At 45.2% G+C, this 26,039-nt stretch overlaps 2 protein-coding genes across 5 annotated transcripts in view; one reads left to right on the top strand and one right to left on the bottom strand.

The window, feature by feature from the left end:
• The window catches only part of OPRD1 (opioid receptor delta 1), a 51,060-nt gene extending 37,561 nt beyond the window's left edge, over window positions 1-13,499 (top strand). Inside the window, exons 2-3 of the mRNA XM_054998865.1 lie at window positions 8,955-9,304; window positions 12,967-13,499. Of these exons, the coding sequence (XP_054854840.1) occupies window positions 8,955-9,304; window positions 12,967-13,499 (883 nt within the window). The remainder of the gene's footprint in view (window positions 1-8,954; window positions 9,305-12,966) is intronic.
• A 7,665-nt stretch (window positions 13,500-21,164) lies between these two features.
• KIFC3 (kinesin family member C3) overlaps window positions 21,165-26,039 on the bottom strand; it is a 51,164-nt gene continuing 46,289 nt past the window's right edge. For all 4 annotated transcript variants that reach the window (XM_054999797.1, XM_054999798.1, XM_054999796.1 and 1 more), the window contains 2 exons: window positions 23,179-23,275; window positions 21,165-21,876 (listed from right to left, as the gene is read on the bottom strand). In XM_054999797.1, the coding sequence (XP_054855772.1) occupies window positions 21,851-21,876; window positions 23,179-23,275 (123 nt within the window). In that variant the 3' untranslated portion in view covers window positions 21,165-21,850. The remainder of the gene's footprint in view (window positions 21,877-23,178; window positions 23,276-26,039) is intronic.

Raw genomic sequence — 26,039 nt, 5'->3', positions numbered from 1 at the left:
TCTGGTACCCATCCCTGGAAAATTGCTGTCCTGCTTTGTCCCTGTGAAGGGGTTATTGACCTGCTGCATGCACATTGCTGAACTTGTCAAGCTTCGTTGTTCAGCTTGCTGCCCAGATTCTTTAGCACACATTTATACAAAATGCACTTTCAGGAACACTAAGGCACCGTGTGGTGCACACCATGCCATTTCACACAGCTGCAGCTGTTGAGGTGTATTTGATTGTGACCAATTACGTGTCTCAAGAATATCTTTAACGAGGAGTCTGGATGCCACTTTTTAGTCAGCCAATGGCAGGCTATTGCGAAATAAAGGCGTAGACGAACAGAGCAGAGACTTCAGCGATGTATAATATGAAAACTGGGGTGCTGTAAGCATGTCCCTGGGTTTTTTAAAAATTTGTGCGACATTTGATATCAGTATAGTTACATATGGATGCATCCGAGGAGTTCGGTTTTTATTCCAAAGCATATTTGTCCTCTGAGGTTTTTAAAAGAAAGATTCTGGTAATTTTGTAGTGAAGCACAGCAAGGTAAATGTTTGTTTTTTGCTTCCAAGTCTTTGTATATTAGCTAGATCTGAACTGGAACTTCCTCTAATGGAAATCATAAAAAGATAAATTGCTTTTTTAAAAGCAGCTGAATTCTAGTTTTGTTACATTACTTTTTAACAGTTCAGGTGATGATACTGTTTAAAACTGATAAATCAAATTTAATGGGTCTTGAAAATTATTCATGGTCATAAGGAACTGAGCCAGAAGCGAAATGAATGCATGGGTGATCCAAAATAACTACCACAGGATACAAATATAACATCCTCCAAGGTTTTATGACGTACAATCCTGGGGTGGGGGGAGCATTTAGGGAGCTGACTAGCTGCTACACCAGCATATTTCTGAGATACAGACGAAATTAGGGTTGCCACTTGCCAATGCTGGCTGGGGAAATTCTGGGGAAGGCAGGATTTGAGCAAGGGAGAGGCATCAGCAGGATAGGTCCATAGAGTCCACCCTCCACAGCATCCATTTTCTCCAGGAAAACTGGTCTCTGACACCTGGAGACCTGTTGTAATTCTGGTAGATCTCCAGGCCCCAACTGGAGGTTGGAAACCCTATGCCAAACAAAACAGGGGTCCAGAGTAGGTTTGCCAGGTCCCCTTACAGTCCCAGCAGGAGGTTGAGGACTTAGCACTTACTTTTTTGGCCCCCAGTATGCTTCGCTCGCACATGTGGCCCCATGTCTGTGTGATGATGACATCATTTCCGGTGACGACACTTCCGAGTGATGTCATCACACAGGTGCAGGAGAATGTGTGCACTTCGCAACCAGCAGATTTGATCAAGTGGAGCACAAGTGAATGGCAAGTGAACAGGGAGGAAGACACGTGAGTCTGTTCACTTGCCAGGCAAGTGTCATTCGTCACTTGTAGCTTGGTCCTTAGGCTTCAAACAGGCCCAATTCAGCCCGTTTGGGGTCCAAATTGGCTTGCTGGAAAGCGCATGTGTGCTCTCGGGGTAGTGCAATGTCACTCCTGGGAGTGATATTGTCATGCCGCCCCCAGGAGCATGCCTGGGAGGCTTGTTCCTGTTCCCTTCTCCCCCGCCAACCAGGTGAGTGATGGCGGAGGGGAGGGTGAAAGTGGGGGCTCCCTCAACCCCACTTGGGGAATGGGATCCCTAGTCAAGAGGCACCTTGAGGCTGAACCTGTACTAAGCCCCCCCCCCTTCACACTTTGCTGAACATTTGAGTGGTCCAGGGAGGTGGGTGGCTGCTCTGGGAAGTAGGGGGTGTGTGTCTCTGGATCTCCCACAGCACTGCTGGCCTCTGATAAGCCACAGAGCTTGTAAGGACAGGGTGGGGAATTCATGGCAGATGCTGCCGCAGCAGGTGCAAAAGACGAGGGGGAGGGGGCTTGTGGAGTGGTGTCCCAAACAAAAACAAGGGGTATCCAGACTAGACCGTTGGCTTCCCCCTTTTGCTGTTTGCAGGAGCAAAGCGTCAGCTCTGGGGCTTTTGCCTACCTCTTCCCTATCTCCATGTGCTGATTAAACCAGGAGCTCTGCCTGAGCTATCCTGGCACCTTTTCACTGAGCCATGCCTGCCTGTGAAATAGCCTCTATCTGGTGTCATGTGGCTGGTAGCCATGTTGGAGCTGCAGTGGGATACAAAGGGTGGCATCTCCTCTTCGAACCTCCCCTCCTGGCCTCGTGGTTAGGATGGTGTTCTTATGCATATGGGCTGTGGGTTCAAGGCTAGCCTCTTTTTTTGTCTTCCTATTTTTACTTTGGAAGGAAGGAGATGTGGCTTGGATCAGCTGTAATTTCGGGAGAACTCCCTACTTTGAGGTTGCCAATCCAAATTCCAAAACAGCTCATAATTTTTTTTTAAAAAATGGCATCAAAATTAAATAGAAATACCCCATAGGATGAGGAGTCTCCTTTGGAGATGGTGCCTGGCTTCTTCCTGCCCTCCCTCTGATGGCCCCATTGGTGGCATTTGGAAGCTGGAGGGAGGGGGGTTCTTAGCTGGAGCTTGGTCCAGATTATACAATGGAGAGACCCTAGCATGATGCTGCTATCTGGATGACATATTTGGCAGTTCTGGCTCTGATTAGATATGGCTGTTAAAGCACTCTCAGATCTACAGACTGGAAAAATATGCCACTGCTGGCAACTGGACCTGGAAGGGCAGAAAGTGGGGTGCTTACTGGTAGCTGGAGTGAGAATCAACAGGAGGCAGAGCCAACTGATCTTGGAGTTATTATTTAGCTTGGAGTCTGGTGGGCTGTTTGTGGGCGGGGCTTGTGCTTCTAGACTTCTCTTGTGGGTTGGAGACGGGGCCAATCAGATCACATGGCTCTGTTGGAGTTTGTGCCGCTGTTGGCTCTTTTGGGCAGGGAGTGGCACTGAGGGGCAGTGGCTGGATCAGTGGCTGCAGACTGTCCATGGGGAACAGACCAATGCCAAAAATATTGCACTCAAAAAGTTACAACTGGACCAGTGTGAACATTAGAAGCACCAAATAAACACCATGCTATGGACTAATGAAACACAATGCAAATTTTTACTTGTAACAGTGCTCAGTTGTCAAAGTCAAAAGAGTTTATTGTCTATAGCCATAGGCCGTCACAATTCACCAAACATTGACTAATAAACAATTAAGTCCCTTATCACCAGTTGTCTAATACATAAATGTAGATGGGCAGGCAGACATATAACCACAAACCAAAATAGTACAAAATATACAGAAAATATTTTCTCCGCAATTCAGTCCACAATCTCTCTCCACAATATCTGTCTTCAGTCTTCAGTCCTTTATGCACATCTAGTTTTGCCATGTGTCTGGATCCAACCCAAAGCATCCAATCCTCGGTGTTTAATCCTCAGACCTCTGACTTCAGAGTACTTCACTGGATTTACTAGGTTTTACCCTTCTGAAATATGTCATCAACAATCCTGCATAAAGTATCTGCGCTTTGTTTCAAATTGATCATAAGTATGCCTAAGTAGGTAGGATTGCAGCCCACAAAAAGCTTGTCTTTATATGCCTACTCTAATGTAAAAGCAAACCTTAAAAGGGCTGAGTTGTAAGCAGCAGAAAGACTCTTACAGAGGAGTAGAAAGATTGGCCACTAACACCAACTGTGGATGGGAGGGAACATCCCAGAGATGTTGATTTCCATCTTGATGAGAACAACGAAGCACTCTGCCATTTGAATAATTCAAGGAATCCAATCCATATTTAATGCATAATTTCTTTTCGACCGAGACAGTAAAATTAAGAAAACCAAGACGGGTGGCAATGTTCTAGTCTGAAACCCTCCCTCTAGGAGAAATTACAGGGGGCAAATTAAATGAGATAGAATGAGGAACTGGCATCAGGGGTCAAATATCATGTGGGGAGATAAAGGGGGCAAGCTTTGTTGGGGAGGGGGAAATGCTGTAGGTGTCTATGTGCCAATGCTAGAAGCCTCCAAAGCCAAGAGAGGGGAGCTGGAGTGCTTGTGGCTAAATGTATAGTGGGTGTTTCAGAAATATGGTGGAATGGGGGGGGAATCAATGGGATACACTCATTCCTGAGTATATGTGATAGACAGGGGTTTTTTTCTGGGAAAAGAGGTGGTGGAACTCAGTGGTGGAACTCAGGACCGCACAATGACGTCACTTTGGGTCAGCTGGAACAAGGGGGGGGGAGTTTTTTTAAAGTTTAAATCGCCCTCGGCAAAAGTGGTCACATGACCAGTGGCCCCGCCCCCTGATCTCCAGACAGAGAGGACTTTAGATTGCCCTCCGCGTTGCTGGCCCTGAGACTATCATACTTTGGTCACATCACTCACTGGAAAAGACAATAATGCTAGGAAAAGTGGAAGACACTAGAAAAATAGGGAGAACCAAAATGAGATGGCTTGACCCAGTAAAGGAAGCCACACTCTCTAGGTTGCAAGATCTGAACAGGGCTGTTATTTATAGGATGTTTTGGAGGTCTTTCATTCATAGGGTCACACAAGTCAGAAGCTGCTTCATGGCACATAACATACACACATACACAGACATCCTACGTGACTGCACACTAGAACAGCTGGTCACTGAGCCAAATGGAGAGCTTGTTGTGATCTTGGACTTGGTTCTGAATGAGAGTCAAGACCTGGTATGAAATGTAGATGTTGTGGCACCAGTTGGGAACAGTGACTACAATGCTATTAAAGCCAGCATTTGCATCAATGGAACATCACCCATAAACTCCAAAACAGTAATGTTTGATTTCAAAAGGGAATGTTACAAAAATGATGAGCTGAGACAACTCAAGGAAGCGGAGATGGAAACTCAAGAAAGCCATAGATGAATGGCTAGAGATGATGTTCTGGACGTACTGGGAAAATTAAAAACCATTAAGTCTCCAGATCCTGACAGCACCCAAGGGAATTCAAGTGTGAAATAGTTCATCTACTAACCAGTATACATAACTTGTCTCTAAAACCAGCCATTGGAGCAGAGGACTAGAGAATAACAGATGTTACATCATTTTTTAAAAAGAGGTCCAGAGGGCAATAAGGAAATTATAGGCCAATTAGGCTAACTGTCCCAGGCAAATTAGTAGAAACGATCATGAAAGATGGAATTCTTAAGCACACAGAAGAAAGGACCGGAGGAAGAATCAATATGGCTTCTGCAAAGGAAAGTCCTGCCTAACCAACATTTGGAGTTCTTTGAGAAAGTGAACAAACATGCAGATCTGTTTATTTATTTAACGAAATTTATGCCTGGCCTTTCCGCCCTCACAAGGGCCACCAAGGTGGCTAACAAATATAAACATACATACTAAAATCACATTATAAAACTATTAAAATCAACCAAAACACGTTAAAGCAGTTAAAAAGATAGCTTTAAAAGTGTACAAGGACATTAAAAAAAATTAAAACAGTTAAAACATTGGGCATGAAGGAGGCATCACTGAGGGTAGATGATGGTGAGTCACCCAGTAGCCGTTATAGACTTGGACTTTCAAAAATCTTTGACAAAGTACCTCACCTTTACTTTATTCTCAACAGTTTAGTCCACAAAGCACAACGGCTTATGAGACTTTCTCAATGTGCTAGTTGGCTGGCCAGGTAGCCAACCAACAGCGGACCTGTGCCGCTTTGCAGGGGCTCCAGGAAATGTTGAGCTGCCAGCTAAAATGGCAACTCCCTCACACCATGACCCCTCCCCCCTTATCGGCCTGCAAACTGGGCCCCCAGGTAAGTCTGGGACTGGGGCTTTGATGAAAAGACATAAGATGGTACTATATGAAGAAATTTGCTTGAGAAGTGAAACAAATATCTCCTATATGTCTTACCTACAAGTTTAAAGCCTTTAAATAGAGCAGACTCAATCTGGTAACATAGCATATGAACTGACACAATTTGAACAGCTTATGATGACATCAGACAAGAAGATAATGTCTAAGATGTACTCTGTACTACATAGACTGAAGTTAGAGAAGTGTCATGTATGGCTGTACCCCATCCATCCGTGCCATGTTTCTAGGGAATGCTAATTGTCAATGCTATGGTTTGATTTCATATTGTCATTGCTCTACAGGATACTAGGTGTCAATACTGTGGTTTGCTTTTATGTTACAAAGATTAGGTACATCACTTTCATTTCTCTCCTTCCCTGCCTGGGAATGCAGCTGTAATCTAGATATTCCTCTGAAGCTTGTCGAAACGTCCTTGGATGTCTGAAATGCTTTCTATCTCGTCTAGCTGATGTAGGCGCAAAAGTTTCCCAGACTTTTCCCGCTCAAAATTGTGAGCTAGGGAGGAGGGAACTGTTTGAGTATTTTAGATCTGTACTTTTCCCCAAGCCTCCATTCCCTTCAAGGAAGCTGTACTGCCTAGTAGTACCTTATCTCTAAGTAAGCTTATGGACCTGTGCATATGGAAAAGATCTGATTTCTGAATAAAAGTCATTTAACCAAGAACCTGTGTCTTGCTGAAATGATCCAGGGATCTGTCTGCCATATCCTGCAATCCATAGCCTGACAAGAAGAGAATAACCCATATTCTTAAATGGAAGAAGAGCCTCGGTTATTGCTTCGATCCTGACAAGTGGAAATGTATTCCTATTAATGAAATGGACTTGCTTTAAAATGGGGTACCAGTGGCAGCGAACACTGGATAGATTTTCTATACTTCCTCTCAGTTGTAAGTGTTGGTTTTGTCCAAAAACAGATTGCATTCATATGTGGTGGTTGTGCCCCAGGGCTCAAGTTTATTGGAAAAAAGTACAAAAGACAATTTTTGAGATATGAGGATTGTTCTTTAATTTAAAACCTGGAATTTATCTCTTAAATTGTGTTGATACCATAAATACCAACGCAATAGAAGTACTGCTATATGCTCTGATCTCTGCAAGGATGATATTTACACTTTACTGGAAACAACCAACATTGCCTGGCAAATTAGATTGTTTCTTAAAGATGTGGGAATTTTTATCAATATTCAAACTAATAGCAATTCAAAATTCTAAGAATACAAGCAGGAACCTGCAAAGCGCTTGTGGGCACAACCATGCCATTCTCTCCCCTTTCGCTTCCTCCCATTTCCCCATTCCTTCTCTTAGAGTCTCTCTGTATGTTACTAAGTACCTAGGGACGCTCAAGTGCAGGATTGTATGTGTAGTCCTCACTGTCTGTGCCAGGGTTTCTGGTGCCTGCGGCCACCCCCCACATGCGCGCCCGGACTGCGTGATGACATCACCACGTGATGATGTCATCATGCAGCAAAGCCAGGCCCATTGGCCAGCGGGTGGCTGGGGCGGCGTGCGGAGGCTGCCAGTGCTCCACATGCCGCCCCAGCCACTTGCCGTGCCTGGCTCGTGGCTGCTGCGCCCGGCCAGGGGCGTGTGGTGGTGGTGGTGGCAGTGGCGGCGCGGGGCTGGCTGGCTGCAGCAGCTGCAGGCCAGGCATGGCAGCTCCATGGAGTGCGCCTCCACCCCTGGCACCCCCTCTGGCACCCCAGCACCCACGGCGCCCGCCTCACCACCTCAATGGTGGTGCCAGCCCTGGTAGTCCTCAATTCATGTGCAGGCTGATCTCACTCTGCACACATGAATGCCATTTTCATGGGAGCTCCCTTTTTGTGACTGCATTTGCAAGTGATTCCAGAAGGCAATGAGCCAATTTAGCTCTGTTTTCGCTGGGAGAACAAGTACTGTAGGCTCCTTTGAATTGCCAGTTTGCATTTCTTTAAGAAGTGATAAAAATGTCAAGATCTGCATTTCAGTGAATGGTTGTGGGGGAAATTGGGATGCCTCTAGCAGCTGATATCAAATTGAAGTGTGACTATGTGAGTGAGTGCATTGAAAGTTGGAGAGGGGGCACAAGAAATGAGGTTCACTTGAGCGTCCCTAGGTACTTGGTAACATGTAGAGAGACACTCTCTCTCTCTCTTTGTCTCTCTCTCTCTCTCTCTTCCAATACCTACTGACTAATATACACACACTTTTTCATGTTCTCTCTCTTTCTGTTCCCCACCCATAGATTTTTCTCTCTCTTTCACCTCCTCCCCCAACCCAGTTTCTTGTTCTGTCCCCCAATGCCCACGGTCTCTCTGACACCCATCCTCAGCATGCTGGTTGCCTGCCACCCCCTCCCCATGCCCACCTCCCCCTGTCGAGTGTCCAAGAGGGTGGCTGAGCAGTCCCTCCCTCTGGTAGACATGTGTTGGCAGTGGCGGCAGCTGCTGCTGCAGGAGAAGAAATGGCAGCACCTGTGTCAGCACTGACTCTCGGCCATTTTGGGCCTGTTTCCGCCCGGATTGGGGCCGAAACGGCCCAGATCAGGCCTCTGACAGGTGGTGGATCACTGTCCTGCTCATCAGCAGCCTGATCCTGACTATTTTGGGCCCCCTTTCAGCCACTTTCAGCCCCCTTTTGCCATTTTGGGCCCAATTTTGGCCCTGAATGGCCAGGATTGGGTCCAAAACAGCCAGAATAGGTGATGTCAGGGGGTGTGGCATATGCAAATCAGTTATACTAATGACACGCTTCCAGTGATGTCAAGAGTTGTGGCATATGCTATTGAGTTATGCTAATGAGTTCCTCCAGCTCTTTTTCTATGAAATGACTCCTGCATGCAAGTAGCAACAATTCTGCTTCTGAAAGGTGGAACTATGCCATGCTGATGATTAAAGTCTGGGTGGATCTCCTATCCCTACTTATAAGGCTGTGAATACTACTAAAAGATAGGTTATATGGTCAATGTAAGGATGAGAAATGCATTATATGTATTGTTGGGGGCTTAACATAGATTTTCTTGTAAACAGCAAACCAAAGTCACGAAGATAAAACTGGAAATGCAGATAGGTTTGGAGGCTCTTCTTCAGTTCCAAGAATATGCCCTCCTACTCCTTGAAGGACACCTAACCAACATCAGCTGCAGCTAATGTCCTTGCCTTTGATCTCATCCTTGCAGGTACACCAAGATGAAAACAGCCACCAACATCTACATCTTCAACCTGGCCCTGGCTGATGCCTTGGCCACCAGCACGCTGCCTTTCCAAAGTGCAAAATACCTCATGTCCACCTGGCCATTTGGGGAGCTGCTCTGCAAGGTGGTCCTCTCTATCGATTACTACAACATGTTCACCAGCATCTTCACCCTCACCATGATGAGCGTAGACCGGTACATAGCTGTCTGTCATCCAGTCAAAGCCTTGGATTTCCGGACCCCAGCTAAAGCCAAGCTCATCAACGTTTGCATCTGGGTGCTCTCTTCAGTTATTGGGGTACCCATCATGATCATGGCTGTCACCAAATCAAAAGGCAAGCGGTCGTACCCATCCTGTTCTCCTTCATGCCATCTTGATATTATGAAGATACCACTATCCCCATGGGTTGAGTGCATTTCCACCACCACTCCTTTCCTTTTTCTTTTCTTTCCTTCTAAATTTTAATTAGGGGGATTTCTAAAATTAATCCTAGAACTGGATCATGTGGCATTGGCCACAACTTTCCATTTTTTTTCAGTTCGCTTAACATATTTCCTCCTTTTACATGGCCATGGCACATGGGTACATTTGGATACAACACTGAAAAAAAATCATGATGTGAAATGATGGCTTCTGCATGATTTTTACAGGCTCTTGCTTAGTAGTAAAATACTACACAAGATGAATCTTGGATCCAATGGTCATTCACATCGAGTTTGTTTTTTAGCAAAGAACCAAAAGCTGCAGCCAGTTAGTTGCCCATGTGAAACGGCATACAATTCAGTAATTTAAAAACAAATGGAACACTGGAGAATTCCTAACCAATCAGTTCCATTCTGGCTCCCCCCTCCCCCAACAGTATTCTGCAGTGGTTAGCAATGTGCTAGATATTAAGATTTGGGCAACCTGAGTTCAAGTCCTGACACTTCTATGAAACTTTCTGGGTGATCTTGGCCAGTCCCACTCACTTAACCTAATGTGCCTCACAAGGTGGTTGTGAAGATAAACATTAGGAAACTAATGTATATTGCCCTGAGATACCTTGAGGGAAGGTGCAGTAAAATGTGATATGATAGAGTTTTTTTAAGAAATGAGAGTTGCCTAGCACAGAGAGCTATTTCCTTGTTATTGATATGCACATTCATGGTGCTATATTTTATTTATTTATTTATTTATTTATTTATTTTTACATTACTTCTAGTCTGTCTTTCTCACTGAGAGTCTCTCTACATAAGACCTCTTACACGAGGATGCTCAAGTGAAGGGAGACACAATGTTAGCCAGGAAACATAGTTTAAAAAGACAGAGTAGAAGGCTCTGTCAATTTCCCCTCTCTACAGGGCCAGCAAAGATCTCCTCTTTGCCTCCCCAAAGGCACTGTCAATTTCACTTCCCCTTCTGGGAGGCAAAGAGGAGCGATCTGGGAGACCACTTAAGGGTTCACATAAACATATCTTATTCCATGTTGTTGGTGTGCTGCTGAGGCAAGTGTCAACAGCTCTAATTGGAAACAAGTCTTTAGGACCTGAGGCAGAGGTGGTCTTTCCTCGCCCCATCACCTGATCTCCAGTATGTGGACATGCCAGAGATTGAATCCATGGCCATCTGCATGTAAAGCCACCTGTCTGCCTGTCTGCCATGTCTTTCAAGATCTTCACCTTTCCAACTGGCATCACTTCTGTCTTGTCTGGGTTCAGTTTCAGTTTGTTCACTTTCATCCATTTAATCACAGCAGTCAGGCAGTGACAAGACCAAGGCCTCTACTGCATCACCAGGGAATTTGGAGAGAGAGATAGAGAGAGCTAGGTGTCATCAGCATACTGATGACATTTTCTTCCAAAGCCACGTATGATTTTCCCCTGAATATCATGGGAGAATAAGACTGAGCCCTGTGGAACACCTCAGATTAACTCCTGTCCCGAAGATAGCTGGTTTCCAATGGCAAACTCTGAGTCCAATCAGTGAGAAACAAGTTAAACCAGTCAAGGCACATCCCCTAATACCTACTTCTGCCTCAAACATGCTCTGCTCCAAAGTTCTGGGAAAGATCTCAGTAAAGTCGGACGGCTGTTGGGTGTATGGGAAAATCTGGATTTTGTCTCACATGCTAACCACTTTCCCTGATCATGTCCCTATAGGAAGGTACCTATTTCCTTCCTCTGCCAAAGATTTTTATTTTTATTTTTTAAATGGCACTAGCATATCCTTATATTGACATTCCATTTTAACAACAGGTCTAGCAGGCTCTGTGAATTTCCAGCTTTAAAAAAAATTTTTTAGCCCTTTCCATTGTAGAGGTATAAGGGGAAAGTGTGTCTTATTATTTGTTTGAACATTAATTAGCAGCCTTTCCACCTTAGAGGAACTCAAGGTGGCTTGCAATATAAAACAAAACCAAGCAAAAATACATTAAAGATAGAGTAAAAAACTACCCATAGATTAAAAAGTGGGAGAACAAAAGCCATATTAAATTTTTAAAAAGTCTTCGGCTGCCTCCTGAAGATAAGACAGTGAGGGGGCCAAGCACACTTTCCTGGTGAGATTGATCCATAATTGTGGGGCTGCCACCAAAAAGACCCTCTCTCATGTACTCTCCGAGCTTCTTTGGTTGAAGGGACAGCCAGGATGGCCTCTCCCCAAGATCTTAACTCCCAGATAAGAACTTATGGGAGAAGATGGTGTCTCAGATACTGTGGTCCCAATCCACTTAGGGCTCTAAGGGATAGGGTCAATGCCTTGAATTGGGCTTGGGAGCAGATTACTAGCCAGTGTAATTGCTGTGATATCAGGGTCACATATTCCCAGTAGCTGGTCCAGGACCAGCTGGCTAGCTACAACATTCTAGCCGCAGCGTCTGAACTCTCTTCAAGGGTAGCCCCAAGTAGAGCACATTGCAGTAGTTCAGTTGAGATGTAACTAAAGCATGGATCACTGTGGCTAGATCTGACTGAACCAGGAATGGACACAGCTGACACCCCAGCCAAAGCTAGGCCAACACACTCCAAGTCACGGCAGCCACTTGACTTTCTAAGGTGACTGCTGTGTCAAGCAGTATTCCTGCTGTGAGAAGTGTAACGCCATCGAAGACATGGGAGATCTCACATCACTGGTCAGCCTTCCTACCAACCCTGAGAATTTCTGTCTTGTCAGGATTAAACTTCAGCTTGTTCGCCCTCATCCAGCCCATTCAGGACTTCAAGCACTGATTCTTCACCAGGGAAGGGGCTAGAGGCTTATCTTTTTTAAAATGAAAGCTAAGAATTTAGAGAACCTGCTGCAATTATTGTTACAGTGTTGTACAGGGCTTTTTTTCTGGGAAAAGAGGTGGTGGAACTCAGTGGGTTGCCCTTGGAGAAAATGCTCACATGGCTGGTGGCCCCGCCCCCTGACCTCCAGACAGAGGGGAGGTTAGATTGCCCACCACGCCACATGGCGCTGAGGGCAATCTAAGCTCCCCTCTGTCTGGAGATCGGGGCGGGGCTACCAGCCATGTGACCATTTACAAGAGGTTCCGGAACTCCGTTCCACCACATTCCAGCTGGAAAAAAGCCCTGGTGTTGTATATTGATATAACAATAGTCTAGGGCTGATTTTTTTAAAAAAAATTGCAAAAAGCCTTGCTGATCCAGGGGAGGATCAGGGTTTGTGGAAGCCCTAGTGGAAGCCCTGTTGCTGATGAGTTTAATGGGCAGCTGCACCAGCAACGGGAAAACTGCAGAATCCTATCCCTGTGCGGAAGACACTTCTCTCTCTCGAGGTGGGCTGTGGCTAGAACTTCTGCTTTGCATGCACAAAGTCCAGAGGTTCAATTCGTGGCATCTCCATCCAATTTACAAGGATCGATTAGTTTGTGATGTGAAAGATCACTTCGAGAGCTGTTGCCGGTCTGCGTAGACAACGGGCCCTGATAGATCAGTACAAGGCTGCTCCCTGTGTTGTCTGCCTACTAATCCAAAGTCGCTTCATTCTCTTCCATTTACTTTTTTTTTTTTGCAGATGGCATTGTGATGTGTATCCTCCATTTCCCCGAGCCTCAGATTTACTGGGACACCGTCACCAAGATATGCGTTTTCATCTTTGCTTTCTTGGTCCCGATCCTGGTCATCACTATCTGCTATGGGCTCATGATTCTTCGTCTGAAAAGCGTCCGCCTCCTTTCAGGCTCGAAGGAGAAGGACCGCAACCTGCGTCGCATCACACGCATGGTGCTGGTGGTAGTAGCTGCCTTCATTATCTGTTGGACACCCATCCAAATCTTTGTCATTGTTTGGACCCTTGTCAGCATCGACAAGAATAATCCCTACGTGGAGGCCAGTCTGCATTTCTGTATTGCCTTAGGCTATACCAACAGCAGCCTCAACCCTATCCTTTACGCTTTCTTGGATGAAAATTTCAAGAGGTGCTTTAGGGAGTTCTGTCTTCCCTTCCGGTCACGAATGGAACAGAACAGCTTCAGTCGGGCCCGGAACACCACCCGGGAACGCATCTCCACTTGCACTCCTTCTGAAGCCCTCAATAAGTCAACATGACTAGACATGAAGAGCCACAAGAGGGGCTCCCAGGGACACAGAGGGGATGAGCTGCAGTCAGAAGTTACTCAGGTCACCACCACAGAATTTTAGCAGAAATTTCAGGGTGGCGCCGCTGCAGAGAAAGGGGCAATTCGCTGACATTTTAGACTTTTCAGCATATCTGCAAATGCTTTTTTGCCCAGTGGACCGATGAGCTTACAGGCAAGAGACTGCCCAGATTACAAACTGAGATACATTTGCGATTTTCCGAGAATGAAAATCCGAAATAGCTGAAATGGCTTCTGGAAACCATTATGCGACTGAATGTCTTTTACATGATTATATTTCACACATGGTTGATTTTAAATATTTTTTTCATAGCTTTCTTACACAAAAGTCAATTGGATTGTTGCTTAAGCTTCAAGACCTGCTCTGTTGTTCCTTCCATTTCTTGGTAGGTATTTGGACAATATAATAATCAAGATTTGACAGCAACGTTGAAATATCCAAGTAATATGCGTTTATAGTATAATTTTACATTTTTTTAAAACACTGAACTTTCCAACATCTACAGTATGAAATTCAGCTGTTCATTCTGAGTAGCAAATGGTAGACATTTCATTTCCAAATCAAGAATTACTGATTTCTTTCTTTTTCTCGAAGCAAAACAACAAGCTACAGTCTAACAAGAGGAACCTAGACTTCTACCAGTAACTGATGAATTATACCATAAACGCTCCAGCCCTCATCAGCAGCAGGATTGGGATTTGGTGGCTTTCTAGGCCAGCTGTTACTGTCTAACTCAGCTGTTACTATCATTTCATTGCTCTATGGGAAGAAGAACTGAAGCGGACCCTTGGCCTACTCCTATGATGAGGATACAGCTGCCTTTGAGAAGAGAAACCAGAGAAGCTGCTAGCTTTGAATGGAAAGATGGGAACTGTTGGGAGAACCATATGTATAGCTTATGTTTTGGTTCCTTTCCATGATGAGCTACAAGCAGATGCCCCAGTAAGGAGGCCCTTCATCTTTCTTGCTCCACTGTGCCAAAGCAGCCAATGACCAACAAGGTCCAATCAGGATTCCACCGTACCACAAAACTGTGATGTAATCGGCTTCCTTCTTTTGGGGGGGAAGGAGGAGGCTCTCGTCTCTTTTGTGGTTTCCTTGGTAGTCTATTACTGATTGCCAGGCAACCCAGCTACAACCTTCTTGGTAAGTATATCTGATCAAGAACTCAAGCAGAGGCCCACACTGAACTCTCCTTCATCGTACATTGTACATATGAACACCTGAATAGTGCCCAAGCATCGCTCAGGTGGCAGTTCCTGTCTGAACAGGCTCCGAACTCTGGCGGCTTAGGCCCCATGCATCGCTTTGGTGTGTCTGGTTTTCAATGACTTCCTGCATTGCTATTTATTGCGTTACCTCCATGCGAAGCACGAGTCATGTGACTCCCCACTCCTCTTCCCATTCCTTTCGGGCACGTCATTTAGAGCAGAGGGATTGATAGCAAACGACAGCTCTTTACAAGAAGCAACTAATGGTTTCAATATTTCAGTGACTGAGCTGTTTCAATAAAAAAAACCCAAACGGTAAACTTCTTGTTATTTATTTTTTATTTCTAAAATGTCTCATCCCCAAACCAGTTCAGCCAAAACTACATATTACAGGGTCTGGTGAACAGTTTTTGGTAGTGCTGAAGAATGCCTCCCCTTTGAGGGGTCAGTTGTTTTGAGCACTCCTAGCAAAGTTGTCTTACTGTTTGCAGCTGTCCTCACTTACCTTTACCTTCACTTACCCTTCAGTGATGTGCTTGGGAAGCAAAATCAGACTGGCTACTGTTTACTGAGTGACTAAAAGCAGTTGCCTGGGTCACCCCCTCCTCTCCAAGCTGTCCATACGTTTTTGCATCATTTTGTTCAACAAATTGGAAGAAGCTCTGAGGCAAAAGTACGTCTAAACAAATATTATTATATTATCGGTGCTTTCTCAAGTGATGATAAATTCAGGGGGGCAATGATTCTCAGCTTTGTTTCCTTGTGTTAGTATTTATTTATTTATTTATGTCATTTATATTCCGCCTTTCTCACTGAGACTCAAGGCGGATTACATAGTGTGAGATTAGTGCAATCAGTGGCAAAGACAAGGGCAGGCATTTCCATATGGTGTCAAGAACATTTCCATAAACAATGTCATAGGGTAAATGAATTTAAGTTTACAAAGACCTAGTATTAGCAAGGATCCAGTATGGAGTTGAGGAATTGCTGAAACAGAACATAATCAATTCTAGGACTTACATTAAACAACATAACGCACAGATAGTATATAGTACATATTTAAAAATGTGCACTTAAATTTTGTGGTTAACGTACTGGCCAAGTGCTGTAATAATAAATTATTATTATTATACATATTTAAAGCAACAGATAATATGTGAGGCAACATAATGGTGAAATCTATGGTTTCTAACTCATTAGCGAAACATCTGGGACCGCTTTCCTACAATACCACCCTTTTAGCTGAGAAGAAGGCCTTCTTGAATAATTCAGTTTTGCATTGTTTGCGGAAAGCCAGCAGTGTGGGGGCTCTCCTGACCTCATCAGGCAGGCTGTTCCACAGGGTAGGGGCCACCACAGAGAAAGCCCATGTATGAGCTGCTGTTGATTTCGCCCATGTACAGGCTGGCACCTGCAAAAGACCCTGTTCAGATGAGTGAAGCTGCATAGGAGGGAGGCAGTCCCATAGGTATGCTGGACCAAGGCCATGAAGAGCTTTGTATGTAATAACCAATACCTTGAACTGAGCACGGTAACTGATAGGTAGCCAATGGAGTGACTGTAGGATGGGAGTGATATTCAAGCTCCTGCTCACTCCTGATAACAGTCGAGCCACAGCATTTTGCACCAATTGGAGCCTCCTAGTTAACTTAGATCATCGAGTGGAGTGCAAGTAGAGGGCAAGTGAACATGGAGGAATACATGTGAGTCTGTTCACTTGCCGTTCAAGTGTCATTCGTCACTTGCAGCTTGGCCCATAGTAATTGGATGGGAGACCTCCAATGAACAGCAGGGTTGGAGAGGCAAGCAATGGCAAACTGCCTCTGTTAGTCTCCTGCCTTGAAAACCAGCAGGTGTCGCCATAAGTCGGCTACAACTTGATGGCACTCTCCACTCCACTGGAGAATGCCCTCTCACTCATTTCTCTTGTATAACTAGGGAGTGGTTGCCTTGAAACTCACGAGGGAAAATAACGTGTTCATTATGTAGAAGAACAGAATGGCTTGTTAGACGTTTAACGCTTGATAACAAAACCCCGCAATAAAGTGGTCCAGAGAGACACTGAGTACTTGAGTGGGCCACATATATTATTCACTTTGCTCAAGGAAAGCATTTAGGACTGACCTTTCAAGCTCAGTGGGGAAAAAACATCTCCAAGACTTAACTGGACAAGGAAAAACAAATTCTGATTGTTGTATATAACCCTTCTTCAGTTTTCCCTATCCAGTTAGGACTGTGATCAGCTCAGTAAGGAAGGCTTAGCCAGGAATCTCTGATACTCATAGCTGGATTCCCCCCCCCCCCATCTCTGGTTAAACCTGTTGTTTGTGGAAGCAGTTCTCCCTGTTGCAATACGAACTAAACTTCTGCACCATACAATACATATTGTAGTAGAACACCCCCACTGCCCTGTGGGCACTGCACCATCTTCCCCTCTCAGGTGTCTGGGAATTAACTGGGATATTTAAAAGAGGTTTCTTTAGCTGTATTAAAACTATGCCTTCTGGGATGCCATTTTCAGAGCCAACCTTGTGCCCTGCACAACATGAAATTCCTAATCATGTGAACAAGTTTCCACATGCTTCACATTCCAAAAGAGGAAGCGTGATACTGGGATGCCATTTTCAGCAGTACCAGCATCTCCATGCCCTGCATAAGATGTTTCACCATTTCTTGCCCAAATTCATATTTAGATGTAGAAACCTTCGCATGCCATTTCTTCTTTTACATTCTCTGTGTATTAAAGCGTAACCCCTTTCCCTCCCCCAGACAACTAGAACTGTTATTTTTTCTCCACAAGTCTGAAGAAAATAATGTCTGCTTGCTTCTTTGCTGGACCAGTTTACCTCTGTCACCAATTTGACCACTTCCCCAACTGTGATTCTGGTCTCTCCAGGCACGACAGGATTTGGTTCACTGTAATTTTGATGTTGCCAGGTAATTGTTCTCAATAGCAGGAAAGTAATACAAAACTCAGCCTCTCTCTCTCACAACCTCTCAGCCAGCATAGCTCAATCCTAAAGGGAGTTTCTTCCTCCCTTCTTAGCCCTCTCCCACCTTTTTCTCAAGAGTAGTGGGTGGACATGGTAATAAAATGATTTTATGAGGTGAACATTGTGTACTAATGGTATGGCCTTAACAAAGGAATGCTACTATTTCTCAGTGGTCCTCACTGGACCTTGAATGGGCAATTAACCTGTAGGAGTGAAGTCAGACTGCTCATCAGAATTGTGTGTGTGTTCTGCAAAGAACAACAGTAAGTTAGCTAAACTGGGGTGAAGGGGGCAAGAACAGTTGTCTAGGTATCTGAGGCATCCGTGCCTGCTAAAGGCATGCTGATTTACTTCCACATGCTATGCATGGATGTTTATTAATAGAATAAATATCGCAATGACATGGGCAGGGCAATCCTGAGATCTGTAAAAATGGTGGCATCCAAATGCTAGCACATCTGTGACACTACTACTCAGGTCCCTGAATAAAGTTACTCTGTGTTGACTAACACTCTGCACATTCCTAAATGACTCCTGAATCTTACATCAATGAAATTGAGAACCCTGGGGAGAGCTAGCACCATTCCCTGGTAGGAAAAAGAGTGTGGGCATGCATGGAACAGACTTCAAAAACATTGGATTTAGGGGTACAGGTTTATCGTCCTACTATGTAAAAGGCAAGCCGTATTAGCGACGACTCGCTTTTTATCCTTGTGTAGGCACATCGCCAACAACTCTAGCCTCAAGGCCTTTGTGAAGCACCTGCTTGCCGTGGGAAGGGGGCCCACAGAGTCGATGGCCTAAGCACTCCTCCTCGCACCCTCCTGCTCTGGCCTCCAGGCCGCTGCGAAGTGCCCACTTGTCACTGGGAGGGGGTCCTCTGAATCAGTTTTATAGAGCCTGTTGTATTTTTTCACACAACAGGTGCTGTTTATAGTCTCTGATAAACTGATAAGCTGAAGGAGTCAGGCAGGCACATTTCCAAAGGCCTTGGGGAAATGCGTATCAGCCTCGGATCCCAAGCCTCCAGTTGTCTCCTCTCAGAACTGACACAGCCAAGAGTGGAGGGGGTGCTATTCAGGCTGCCAGGCAGCCAAAGCCTTTAGAAAAAAATCTCCCAGCTTCAGAACCCAGAGCTCTGTTAAGCTCTGGTGTCCAAGTGTCCAAGCTCTGGTGTCCAAGTGTCTGGTGTCCAAGTGTCCAAGCTCTGGTGTCCAAGTGTCTGGTGTCCAAGTATCCAAGCTCTGGTGTCCAAGTCTCTCCCTTCAGAGCTGACACAGCCAAGGAGGGGAGGGGCCTTTATTCATGAAGGCAAAGCCTCTGGTGAAGAGCCTTAGAAAAGATTTTGTCAGACCACATTTCCAGGCTTCTCCCCTCAGAACTTTAATCAGGCTGGCACACGGCTGTAGCCTTGAAGAAAGAGCCATTGTGAGGAGGCTTTGTCGGGCCACACCTCTGGACTTAGGCCTTCGTACTCAAAGAGTGCCAGAGAAGCAATCAGGATGGCACAAAGCCACAGCCTTAGAGAAGAGCCATTGTGGAGAGGCTCCGACAGGCCACACCTCTGGACTTAGGCCTTGGTAATTAAAGATGCCAGGGAGGGAGCAGCTGTCTTTAATTAGGCTGGCATTTTCCAGCATCTTGAAGAGGCCTCTCTTGAGGCGCCATGACAACGCGACAGAAACTTTTTTGAAATGTAGTTTTATTCTTCACTAGAATGACTATTGATGGTTTAAAACATTTAAAAGGAGTAATTCTCATCAGCCTCAAGGATGAGGTGAGTGAAAAGCAGAGGACAACAATGGACATCCTCTCTCTGCGGCGGCAAAAAGATAATTGAGAGAATAGTGCCCCTCCTCCTGGTCATGTGATGTTTTTGATGTGCATGTGCCAAAGGGAGGAAGAGCCCTCCTAGTCTTCTAGAAAGCTCTGGAAATCCTCTCTGTGGCCAGCCTGCGTGTGCATAGTCCCAGTGTGGGACTGCACAGAAGCCACCAAGATAAACTTTGAAAAAAACCCATTGTTCCCCCTGCCAAGAAGTTCAGTTTCAGAACCCAAAAAAGTTCTGGAGAGGGGGTCTAGAGAAAAAGAGGGGGTTCTGCTGAAGATCCCTGAAATGAACAATTGAGGGGGGGGCTTGGAGTGAACAAGAGTGGGTCCAACTATAACCATTAAAAATGCCCTTTTCTGATAGTCTAGAGGGGGAAAGATGGTGTTTGGTTCAAGAAACCCCCCAAAACTCTTCTTTTGGCAGGTATTGTAGCTAAAAAAGATGGGATTTGGATAGAGAACCCTGAAAAAACACCTTTTGGGGTTCTAGATCAAACAATGAGGGTTGGGATTAAGAACCTGGAAATACACTTCTTAAGAGTTGTAGAGTGAAAAAGAGGGCTTGGGATCAAGCACCTCCTAAAGCACCCTTTGGGGAGAATCTAGAGGAGGAAAGAGGGGGTTTGGATTGAAAAAGATCCATTTTAGGGAGTTGGAGAGCTAAAAATGTTGGGTTTTGATAAACCCACTGAAAACCTCAGAGACAAAACCACTCTTAGTAACAGTAAGCAGGTATCATCTTCACTACTTGGCAGACTGCCCTGGGGCCTAACATACCTTGTAGTTTCACTTTCCTCACAGACTTGAGATCACACATTTATCTCATAACTTTATAATTTCTCATTTTATATAGGACTATTATTTAATAACATTCGATTTATATACCGCCCTTCAGGACAACTTAATGCCCACTCAGAGTGGTTTACAAAGTATGTCATTATTATCCCCACAACAGCAATCACCCTGTGAGGTGGGTGGGGCTGAGAGAGCTCCAGAGAACTGTGACTCGCCCAAGGTCACCCAGCTGGCTTCGTGGAGGAGTGGGGAATCAAACCCGGCTCTCCAGATTAGAGTCCCGTGCTCCTAACCACTACACCAAACTGGCTCCCAGTTATACTTGTATAACTTGTATATACTAAAAGTATATTATATTTATACTTGTATATTTGATAATTTTCTACACAGGATTTTGGTTGTTTCTCCATAAGCTCTCCTTTGGAGAGAAGCAAAAGGTGCAACTTCAAGGACATCCGTGAGTACAGCTATCCCCAGTTCCAATGAGGCTCTCCCTTTCAAGATTCTCCCTTCATATTGTGGTAGGAAACAAGAGTGGGACCAGGACAAAAAGAATGCCAGAGGTACAAACAGAAGCCAGCCAATTCTTCTGTGCTATCCAAAGAGACGAGTGATCCCTTCCCCAGATGAGCTCTCCATGGGGAATTCTAAGGGAGAATTGGGAGTCAAGGTGTGTGAAGGTGGGTGTTACTGTGTGAGTATAAATAATTATAGGACAAGAGCAGAAAAAGGAGAGATGGTAAAAAGGAAGACAAGAACATTCTAGACAAACAGGCACACCCATGTACTAAACCCACCATCTTGGTATCACTTTATTCATTTAAAAATCAAAGTTAAGGGCAAAAAGACTTGGAGAGTGTCCATTTAAAAATACATGTAACATAATTAAAAGTCCTGTAAGGTACTTCAGAGGAAAATACAGCCCCATCTCCCCGCAAACCTCTCACCAGCCAATTTTCCAGTATCCCTCTGTTTTTTCCTTTGATTGGCTTGCATTAGATCGTAACATTCTGTGCATCCTAGAATATACCTACACCTCATCAGGATATTATTCCCACTTTTAGTTACTTTACAACTTCTTCGTATACCTAAGGAATCCCAGAATAGGAAGAAAACTCAGCTTCTGCGAATGGTCTTATTTTGCTGTTTTTGTGTGTGGCGTGAGCCGCTCTAATACAGTGACAGAGTTCAGTGTCATAAGGGATCGACTATCTCCTCAAGTCCATTTCTATCCAAGTCCAGACTATGCACTGTTAGTAAAGATGGAGCATCTCAGAGAGGCTTCACATTATCATTTAATGTGGGTGTGTCCGACAGAGAATCTTTGCTATGCCAAAATTTTGTTTTAACTGCAGCAGTCATCGCAGTCCACATTGGCTTTGACATAGGTGAAGAGCAGGGGCAGGGCAATCTCTCAGAAAATATTTCTCAGCTTCTCCTGAATCAATCATTTCTCTGATCAGTTTGTCTGTCACACAGATACTGGCTTCAGCTTCCCTAAGAAACAAGAAAACAGTGGGTGGGGAGTGGGGTGAACATTCAATGTAGGTAATCAGCAATGCCCACTTTAAGTTCATTGCATCTTAACAGGTCATCCTATACAACTTTCCTTGTGTAGAACTGACACAATACGATGTGATATTTAATAATACCAAACAGCTCCAGCTGAGCCCCGCCCCCCCGGACCGATTTACCTTTTTTAAAAAAAATTAAGTACTCTGAGAACTATCAGGCTGAGAAGGGGCATGTAAATAAATAAATAAGTCTAAATGATGGTTTTTAAAAACGTAAACATACTGAACAAACATTTAAAAGCAGGAAAAATTAAGAATATTTCATTCCGAAATAAACTCAGCCCTTTAACAGGAAGAAAAAATGGATAAGGACAACACTTCAGCATGGGAGATTCCTGCAGAGAAACCATTTCAGAATGCTAGGCAAATTTTGCATTCAAAAGTGCAGAAGAGAGACGTAGACAGGGAAAAACCCAACATTATTTATTTATCTTTTTGATTGGGCGCTTTTGGAATTCTGACACAGGAGGGAGGCTGGAGGGAGTGGGAAAGAGGGAGGGAGTATCGCAGCTCTCGCTCATCTGAACAGGGCCTTCTGTAGGTGCCACCTTGCACTTGGGAAAAATCAGCCGGGGGGGGAGTGAGAAACTCCCCTCCCGATCATAATATGGTGGCAGAGATGGGATAAGATTTGAGGAGTATGACATAGGTTGGAAGTAATCAGAGCACAAATACTGACAAAGATATCAGGCACAAGGTGTGCAGATAGTTTTTTGTTTGTCAGGGACTTTTTGGTCAGGGATAGCCAGGATTAGATGCACAGCAGCCTCAGGCAATCCAGCTAGCAGGATGTGGCAAGGGTCCAAAAACTCTTTGGAATGCTCTTCATGGGCGTTCATTGAAACTGTTTATATCCCACTTTTATATCCACAGTGGCCTTCAAGGCATGTTCTAATTAATTATTTCTGTGTCTCAGATTCTGACCCTCACGTGCCTTAAACATGAAGCACAGAGCTTCCCTGCATGAGTTCAGGGTCTAGTTTCAACTGTGTTGCAAACTGGTCACATCAGAAGCCTATAACCCTTGCAGACATTGTGCTGGTGTGCAAACTGGGTGAATGTAGCTACTTTGCACATGTTGCTGCACAATTTAAACAAGATGCTGAGAATGTGCAAAGGCAAAAGTCAAAGCTAATTGCTTTGCCAGCAATTTAATTTGCCCTTAAGCAACCCCTGCAAGACTTATAATGCATTTAGGAACTGCAGATTTGGCACCAACTCTTACCTGAAGTCTGGAGCCTTGATCGGAGTGAACTTGATCGCCCTGTCCGAGGAGAAGACTGTGATCGAATGCAGGGCTGTGCGGAGACTGATGAGTCTGTCTACAGAAAGAATAACGGTAAGAAATGGAGACAAAGAAAACTAATAAGGAGTTGCCATAGAAGACTGTTAACAGGAGCAAAATCAACACAGCTCAAGAAGGTGGAAGAAGTATCTAAAGGGAGGCTACTTGAAAACTGTTATTAACTTCTATGATTTAGGAAAGAAACTGGCCTGTCTTGTTTTGAGTTTGCAGTAAAGCTCAAAACTCCATTTCACACTGAAGAACACAGCACATCAGTGTCCCAGATTTTGGGGGGGGGGGGATTGTCATATAGATGCCTCACACTGGGCCACCAGCCACAGTATCCTGCAAATTGGGGCAGGCAGGGAAATCAATGTAGTACTTCCCCAGTCTGATACCTAGATCCCTTTCATACAGACTCTTTAAACCTGCTTTGGGGTTCTGAAACAGATTTTTAAATGTTTCACACAACCAAAGGATAAAGTGCAACAACAGTATCTAAAGAGGTTATGGAATACCCAGATTAAAGCTTCATTAACTGTCAGAAGAGAGCATTTTAAGGTGTTTGGAACCTTTAAAAAATCCATTGGCTTGAGAGGGCAAAGTGGGTTTCATCCTTAAGGGAGGGGTCTTCAACCTTTTTGAGCCTGCCTTTGGAATTCTGACACAGGGTGTTGGGTGCAACCACAAAACGGCTGTCGCGGAAGGCAGAGCCAATTGCAAAATATCAGGGAGTGAGGTTATGCATAACTCTAACACTTCAATATTTCAGGTAGAAGCTCTGCTTAACAAGATACCTTTTAAAATGAAAATATGTTCAATACATTTAATATTCAAAAAATTTCCTTGCATACATAAAGCTTAACCTTCAGTCATGAGGTGAAGATCATTGTGCTGTGATGGTAGCTGCTGCTAAAGCAACCTTTAACAAGATCTGTACAACCAGATTTCTAACAACCGATTAGAAGCTCTGCTGGGCCCCACCTGACTCCACCCACTTTCTAAAAAACAACACTTGGTGGGCACCAGGAAGAGTCAGCAGGCACCAAGGCACCCATGGGCACCACGTTGGGAATCTCATCCTTAAGGTGTATGAAACCCAAAGTAGGTTAAAGACCCCGTATGAAAGGCACTGTAGCTTGACTGGCCATTAAACTGACCAGGAAGTTTGTGGGGAGGCTGCCCTAGAAGAAAAGTGGCAGACGATGGCCTCTCCCTGCACCTACAGGCAGCTCCAAAGTCTGACACCGATCAAGCACTCGTGCATTCCTCTCCCTCTCCCTGCACCAGCTGCTGCCAGCCCTCCACTGCCTCAGCCAACCACTTGAAGAGGCGAGGCCACGCATGTGAAGATGGAGGCCCCTGGAACAGGGAACTGAATGAAGGCTTGGCTCAAGTCATCTGTATCCTGGGGGGCCTTGAGTAGATTAGGAATAGCCGGCGTGCCACACAAAAGGGAGCCTGCAGCAGAGCCTGTTACTGTCTCAGTTGCCGAGACTTGGAGCTTTATTATTATTTAATATTTCACTTTTAAACGGCTGGCACCAGAAGCTACAGCAGGCTAAGTTCCCAGGGTGTGTGCGAGAGAGGGAGCGGGGGCGGGCGGGCAGGAATGGCACGCAGGAAGGAGGAAGAATTGGGTGGGGTGAAGCCGCCTTCCTTTATTGAGGCTCCCAGCTGTCTAGGTGCACATCTTGCCTGTACTGGGTTAAAGCAAAGCTTCTTGCCAGAGCAGCAAGTTCTGAATATAACTCCCTCTCAGGGCCCCATCCCGCCACCACTCTACGTTGTTGGAGGAAGCGAATGGTCCAAGGAGGTGAGTTCTATTCAGAACTTGCTGCCTCCCCAGTGAGAAGCAGAAGCAGCTTCTTTGCCCCAGAGCAACATATACAAGATGTGCCTCTAGTGACTGGTGTGTGTGTGTGAAATGTGGTATTGCAGCTGGCAGGGCCACTTCCCTTTGCAGCAGTCTCCTGCTACAGCTCCAGTTCAGGCTTTGCAGCATGGTAAAATTGGGGGGGGGGAGAACCAGGGCTGGCGCTTTTTCCTTCTCCCCCAACCACAAGGAGCTCTATACCTGAACACTGCTTAATGATTCGAATGAGGTGTCTATATAACAGCTGCCTTGAGTAGCTCTCATAGCCAAGTAGTATGCTTACTGCAGTGTCAATCATGCCAAGCAATCAGCACAGCACCTCCACCTCTCCAAGACAAAAAGAGACAGTTCCTGCAGCCTCTTTTACTGGCATCAAGTTTATATATTTTGTGGCAAACAATTTATTGCCACCCCCCCCCCTTTAAATTCTTCCAGGTGGCTTTCCTGTCCCACCTCCGTCTCCGTCTCTTGCCTCCTGCGAGCTCCTGCTTGGTGGCTGGCAGCCACTTCAACGAGAGGATGGAAAAACAAGAAACGGAACTGACTGGGGGCGTGTCTTGGCTTGACTAAAGGAGAGGGGGGGGGAAAGAAAAGGAGGAATGGCTTGGGCTGCAGCTCCTTCTAGGAGGCTGGGAGGAGGGCGAGCCATCCCCCCCAGCACTTCAGTGGTGAACGGGCTATTCCTTGAGCATGCACGGACTCTGTGGAAGTCACGAGCACGCAGTGAAAAGCTGCTGCTACCCGTTTCTTCATCTCCTTCTCCTCAGCCTCACAACACACATTGAGCTCACACATTCAATCAATGTGCATATAGGAGAGCCAGTAGAAGTGTTCTGGCCCTGCTCCCACTCCTAGCAATTACAGGGACCACCATCTTTCACTACGATGCTTTTTTCCTAAGGGTTGTTTTAAGCTTAGCCTCCCG

This window comes from Eublepharis macularius, chromosome 15, assembly GCF_028583425.1.
Source record: "Eublepharis macularius isolate TG4126 chromosome 15, MPM_Emac_v1.0, whole genome shotgun sequence".
NCBI lineage: Eukaryota > Metazoa > Chordata > Lepidosauria > Squamata > Eublepharidae > Eublepharis > Eublepharis macularius.
This window is presented reverse-complemented; position numbering and strand designations above follow the sequence as displayed.